The 7,106-nt window shown below is 38.2% G+C and overlaps 1 protein-coding gene across 1 annotated transcript in view; it reads left to right on the plus strand.

Annotated features, from left to right (window-relative positions):
• Positions 1-6: 6 nt before the first annotated feature.
• Positions 7-7,106, plus strand: part of LOC108578257 (mite allergen Der f 3-like) — a gene marked incomplete at its 5' end in the record, with an annotated part of 9,607 nt that continues 2,507 nt past the window's right edge. Inside the window, 4 exons of the mRNA XM_017941545.1 lie at positions 7-167; positions 1,129-1,378; positions 1,593-1,730; positions 6,678-6,765. Of these exons, the coding sequence (XP_017797034.1) occupies positions 7-167; positions 1,129-1,378; positions 1,593-1,730; positions 6,678-6,765 (637 nt within the window). The remainder of the gene's footprint in view (positions 168-1,128; positions 1,379-1,592; positions 1,731-6,677; positions 6,766-7,106) is intronic.

The raw sequence follows: 7,106 nt of genomic DNA on the forward strand, positions 1-7,106 counted from the left end.
GATTTTCTCGAATCAGGCTTCCCTGGAAGCCAGATAGTTGGCGGCAAAGACGCTCCAGTTGGTAAGTTTCCCTACCAAGTGTCTCTGAGATACAATGGAAACCACTTCTGCGGTGGATCCATCTTGAGTCAGCGTGACATCCTCACTGCTGCTCACTGCGTCGAAGGGTACGTTTCCTCAAAAGTATTATCGATATTAGTAGCCGGATCGGTGTATCGACGCCTTCAATTATGCATTAAGTTATCCCATAAGTTCGTGCCGAAAGTGAAAAATATTTTAACGAAAATCCAAGGAAGTACTACTAAAATAAAATAGAAAAGAGTTGTAGAATGAGAAAAAACTTACGCTTTTTTTAAATCAAATTTAAAGATTCGTTGGAAATATTGAAAATTCGTCATGAATTTATAGAATGACCTGATATCTACCTGTGACTACAGTTACTCACAAAAAATTCCAGACAAATACATAGGACATAATAAATTTAGTGACTTCTCATCCTGAAACGTCATTTAGCAGCCAGACACTGTCGTGAACTGAAAAAAGTGACAAATCCAATACTTGGATAAATGAAAAATCGTCCTCATCTGTACTAACTAAAGAGATACGAGATTAGTGTGAAAATTATCGTCTAAGGTTCTAAATTTCTTTTTTCTGATTCAAGTGCGCGCTCATGGGTTAGTATATTATCGGTGAAATGTGTTCTGCTATGGGGGTGTGCGTTTCAGAACGTTTATTCGTTATTGAGAGATTGGAGATGATTTTTCCTGAGAATTCGATTTTTTAATTTTTTTAGTTTTTTAATTTGTATTGGTGGCCTTTGAGACACACGTGCTAGTTAATTAGCTTGTTTATGAAAAAGTCTTAATTGAAAGGGACAGTGGTTCACGTGGATACCGTGAAAAAGAAAGTTAGAGAAAGCATCTAACACAGTTATATTCTCGATTAAGAGTTAAATTACCCAATAAAATAATCTGTATATTCTTGTAAAGTCTTGCGTATTCTTCTGAACGAATATAAGAATTTTTAGAATATCCTTGCACTTTCGAATACTTGGTTAACACGATTCTTATTCAAGATGATCGTTGATCGCTGACGATTTCAATAAAAGGTGACACGTTTGCCCGACAGACTGAAGAACGTGAAAGATATCACTGTTCACGTTGGAACAACCCAACTGAAATCAGGTGGAGAATCCTACGGAGTGCAGAAAATCGTCGCACATAGCGGGTTCAGTTCGACCCGCCTTGTTAACGACGTTGCTGTGATTCGCGTGGACAGGGACATCAAGTTCAGCAACTTGGTGAAACCAATCAGTTTGGCTACCAGCGGCACCTTCGAAGGATCACCATGCGTCTTGACTGGATGGGGAACCACACGTGTAAGTATCGAGAAATATGGACACTTTCGTTCAAAAGTGTGTTCACACTTGTGAACTGAACCTTTCAGTTTAAATTTGAGAAATCTTGAAATTTTGCATTGAGCAGTTTTCAATTATCACACTTGAAAGTTTGAGCAGTTTTCTATTATCTTACTAGGAAGCATTGAGCAGTTTTCAATTAATTTTAATCAATTCCTGTAAATTTCTATTACAGGTGGGAGGAAATGTACCAAACAACTTACAAATGATCGACTTGGTCATTGAAACCCAGGCAAAATGCAAGAAGGCCCACTGGAGAGTGCGGGATTCACACATTTGCACTTACACTAAAGTCGGCGAAGGTGCATGCAACGTAAGTACACTTACTGCATTTTACTTTTCATTTTGATTCGTAATTCTATCATCAAAATTGCTACTTTCTTGAAGAAAAAGTAGCTACTACCTTCAGACCTCGTTAATACCCTCTTCTAATTTACAACACAGAAGTTAAAGAATCAGATTTCGAAAGACTAAAAATCCTTTTATAGATTTACTTTTAATTTTTATTTCTATTTCTGTGGTCAATTTTAAATGCTATTAAAAAGTAGCTACTTTCTCGAGACCTGGTCCATTCTTTTTTCTAATTTTCAACACAGAAGTTAACGAATTAGATTTCGAACAACTAAAAAAATTTTCATTAATAATAAAATTCTGATGTAAGAAGAAGTAAATATGTTGGTATTATTGTAATACACATTTTTCGCAGTTCATTTGCACTGCGATATGCGCAAGGGATATGTTTGAATTAATTTTGAACGCACATAGACTTGTCCACAAGAAATTCTAATTATCTTAAAATATCCAGAAACTGTTTCAGTTTTTCAGGAAAAAAGTTTTACGTGAATGTTTTATCGTTTTCAATTGTAGCGTTCTTTTCAATACAATCCCTAACCTTCTTCTTAATGCAATCTGTACTTTGAAAGGGCACCTATCAATTGAATCGAGAATTAGTTGAACACATCATCTCTCTGGATATTTTGGAACTGAATATAACCACAAACGAGATGATATAGGATAGATCAATCTTCTTATGGGAGTTTTTGTTACTCGATCTGAAATACCGACGTCGTCCGTAACTATTGGTTTTGAAGCGGACTCTACACGGTCATTATAAGAACTGCATCATGCAAAACAATCGATAAAGGTGGTATGTACATTGTTACTATGTTGCCAATACACCCTTGGATCTCAAAATGCAAATGTGTATGGCTGAATCCATTTTGATTAATCCTAAGATTTGAAATTTAGGCTCCTTCGTTATTTAAAATAATAAATGCCAACTGTTCTTAATTTCAATTCCTGCCACTAGAAGCGCAGTGATATAATACCAGTCCTAATCGATACAGTAGGATTACGGTAACAGGGTTCTAGATCCCCTTGGTCGTGTGACAAAAAAGTACATTAAATGAATAGTCAACTTTATATCGTTTGTGCTTTTATCATAGATATCTCTTCTGTAGTATCGATTAAGAATTTGCACACTACTCACGGTAATTCAGTTTCCTGTCGATAAATTGTAAGGAAACACTAGTTATCGACTTATCCATATTATCAAAGAGCATTGATCTATTCTGTAATGTAATCAAAATTTTACTTGAATGTTTGATCGTTTTCAATTGTAACCTTCTGTTTAATGCAATCTCTGACCTTGTGAGGGCACCTACCAGTTGAACCGAGTATTAGTTGAACACATCATCTCTCTGGAATATTTTGGTACTGAATATAACCACAAACGAGATGATATAGTATAGATCAATCTTCTTATGGGAGTTTTTGTTACTCGATCTGAAATACCGACGTCGTCCGTAACTATTGGTTTTGAAGCGGACTCTACACGGTCATTATAAGAACTGCATCATGCAAAACAATCGATAAAGGTGGTATGTACATTGTTACTATGTTGCCAATACACCCTTGGATCTCAAAATGCAAATGTGTATGGCTGAATCCATTTTGATTAATCCTAAGATTTGAAATTTAGGCTCCTTCGTTATTTAAAATAATAAATGCCAACTGTTCTTAATTTCAATTCCTGCCACTAGAAGCGCAGTGATATAATACCAGTCCTAATCGATACAGTAGGATTACGGTAACAGGATTCTAGATCCCCTTGGTCGTGTGACAAAAAAGTACATCAAATGAATAGTCAACTTTATATCGTTTGTGCTTTTATCATAGATACCTCTTCTGTAGTATCGATTAAGAATTTGCACACTACTTATGGTAATTCAGTTTCCTGTCGATAAATTGTAAGGAAACACGAGTTATCGACTTGTCCATATTATCAAAGAGCATTGATCTATTCTGTAATGTAATCCTTCATCAATGATAACGCCTTCCTCAAATGTAGTATATCAGCGAAAAGTATTAAAAAAATTATATAGCACGTAGCACAATGTTAAGATAGGCAACGTTCCAACGATTCCAAGTTGCCATACTCCATACCCCTTCGAGTTCACGAAATATCCGATAAAATGCCCTTTCGCGATCGCGGGCACAAACTTCCCCTTGTTCGGACCGTTAATCAGCTGGGAAACACTAGTTATCGACTTATCCATATTATCAAAGAGCATTGATCTATTCTGTAATGTAATCCTTCATCAATGATAACGCCTTCCTCAAATGTAGTATATTAGCGAAAAGTATTAAAAAAATTATATAGCACGTAGTACAATGTTAAGTTAGCTAACATTCCAACGATTTCAAGTTGCCATACTCCATACCCCTTAAAGTTCACGAAATATTCGATAAAATGCCCTTTCGCGATCGCGGGCACAAACTTCCCCTTGTTCGGACCGTTAATCAGCTGATACACGTCGCATCCAAAATCTTTGAAATATTTCACGTTTGGTATCCTTTTATATAATTTTTCGAAAGGAGATTTTCCGTCTAAAACTCTCGATGGGCGCCGGTTGCGAATGTAATTCGTTGTCAACGCGCTCGATCTTCACCGCCGCGAAAACAGGTATCACTGCTAGCAACCCTGGCCGATTGCCGAAAATTTCCATCTTTTTTGTGGCATTCGGATGCCTCGTGACCGATTTTTCGACACCGAAAATACCTCGTTTTCGAGTGATCTCCGCTAATATTGTCCGCGTTTTTATAATTGTTTCCTTTTCCGTGATTCACTTTCACGTATTCCCGGTGATCATGGCGTTCGGCACTGCATCGCGCACTTCAGTTTTTCGCGCGTCGTTTTCTTCTATAATTTTAATTCGAAAAGTGTCGGGGGACGGCAACTCGTCACGCGATTCAATCGCACAGCGAAAATTTTCGAAACGTTGTGGCAAGCTGTATAATAGCAAAATTGCCAGTAGATCCGAATTAATATCAATGTCCATCTCGTTTAATTTATCTACCACGTCGAAGAATTTCCGGAGGAGTTCGCGAACATCTTCGACCTCACTCATGCGCTGTAGCGTCAGCTTCTTGAGGAGCGCAGCTTCACGCGCAGGACCCCGCGGCTGGTATATTCTTTCCAATTTTTGCCATATCTCGCTTGATGTTCCGCAGCCCTTAATCTGCTTCAAGTCCGACGGGTTAATCGACAGCAATATGTCGGATGTTGCCTTTTCATCTTTCGTGGACCATGTGCGGAATGCCGCTTCCGACGCTGCGTCGTTGTCCACCGCTGTCGGAGCTTTCGTTTCACCGCTAACTTAGCACCGTGCGTCGTTTTTCACTAGTAACGCGCGCATTTGAATTTTCCGCGTGTCGTAGTTTTCCTTGTTGAGAGTTTCGATTCTCACGAGACTCGCCATTGTTCACTTTGCGCTTATAGGCACACGCACCGGACTCAATCAAGAATGTACATATCGTACGAACACTTTTCGCCTACGTTATTCGCGATTTTCCGAGCTTCGCAGTTTCTGCGATTCGCCATTCTCTGCGCCCATAACCTGTTCTTAATATCAGAGACGCGCTCGTGTAATTGCAGCGTGGTCTGGACAAAGACTCTGACCGTCTAACAAAACACTAGCCCCCGCACGCGCGGGCATCGCTCACGCCATAAACAACAGTAGTACCGAAATCCCGAATCGTTATCGGGATCCACGAAAATCTCTCCCGTTACAACCAAATCACACAACGTTATCTTCTTTATTTTCTTATAAAAAATATTATAATGTAGGGATAACCGAGCGTGAGTGCGTGTCTGTATGAATGCGTTGTCTGTGTGAATGCGTGAGGGTCTATGGCGTGAGCGGTAAGGACCGGCGTGCCAGGTCGAGTGTTTGGGATAGCGCGAACGATATTGAACGAATGTTTAGTTTTAGTAATCAGGCGAGGAGTGCGTGAGTACGTGTGTGTTTTCTTCTATGGAAAAGTGTACATGTATGCAAGACGACATTAGGGCGAATGCGAGGGAGCGAAAGGCAGTGTGAATCCAGCGATTGATTGAGCGACATCCCTAGCGTAGCGATATAAACTATTAATAAATATATTATAGTCAAAAGTCCGTTCGAGTTCACTATCCCTCCACACAAAAATCCCCTACAATAAAATTGATAAATTCTTCCCCGTAAGATGAAATTGCGTAAAGAATAATATTAAGTATTAAATGAAGTACTAAATACGCGAAAACGCTAGCACAGAATATTGCGAGCAAATTTTCGAAACATCAATAGACACTGATAAAGGGCTAAATTTGATATTCACTAAAAATCTCCCTACTTTACCGATCGAATCGTTAAATACAAATTGATCAATTTCACTCGATTACTGTCACACGGGACACAATCCAATACTTCTTCCCAATCTACGTGTTGCACATTAGTGTTCTAACTACATATTCGTAAGTTAAAGCAGGTCGCGCAGAACTTGTTACTGGTATACGATATTTTTTATCAAGTCAGATAATATCCTAATTAAACAATTGATAGGCCGTGCCGTTTCATAAGTGGCAATAATTAAAAGATTGTATTATCACGTATTATCAATTGAAATTTTCACACGAAGTCTATTAGAAACGATCTACCAGCGTGGAAGGAGAAGGGGAACCGTATCGAGTTTAGTTTATATTCGTTACCAGATTAATTGCTTCCTCTTTTCAAGGAGTGAGAGAAAAAGAAAAGAATTCAATAATCGGCGATACTGATACTATCTTGTCTTCAATAATCAAAGCTACTCAATTTTCGCATATCTCAAAAGTTAATCTCTGTAGATGCGCTTATTCGCGTTCGCGATAAAAATCGTATATTTTTGTTTATCCTTATCAACACGACGTACGCTTCTCCGAGCGTATATAAATTGAACAACAGAGGTATCAATCAATTACAGTATTCCGATACATCTCAACATGTACACGCTGACCCTTCCGATTGTACTCTGCCTTGCAGTCGCAGCTTATGGTAAGTAACAGCAGACAGAAATATTTTCAAGTTTGGATTTCAATCGAAATTGAAATCATTCCGAGTTTCTCGAAATTTGCGATTTAAATGTGCTTGCAATTCTGGGGATCTCTAGACAAGATAATGTGAACGATAGAAATATTTATTTCTCGTGATGAATGAAATTTTGAAGAAACTCGTCGATGGAGATTTATAAAATGAAATATGTTACTGTGATTTTTAAGTGATTTTTAAATATTCAATTTGCAACTCGGAATAGTGAGTAACTGGTTTGTAACGTGTGAAATATTGTAGTGATCAGAGAGAAAAATTTTACGTAACAAGTTGCACGTAACCACGAA

Source organism: Habropoda laboriosa, unplaced genomic scaffold (genome assembly GCF_001263275.1).
Source record: "Habropoda laboriosa isolate 0110345459 unplaced genomic scaffold, ASM126327v1 scaffold4630, whole genome shotgun sequence".
Lineage (NCBI taxonomy): Eukaryota > Metazoa > Arthropoda > Insecta > Hymenoptera > Apidae > Habropoda > Habropoda laboriosa.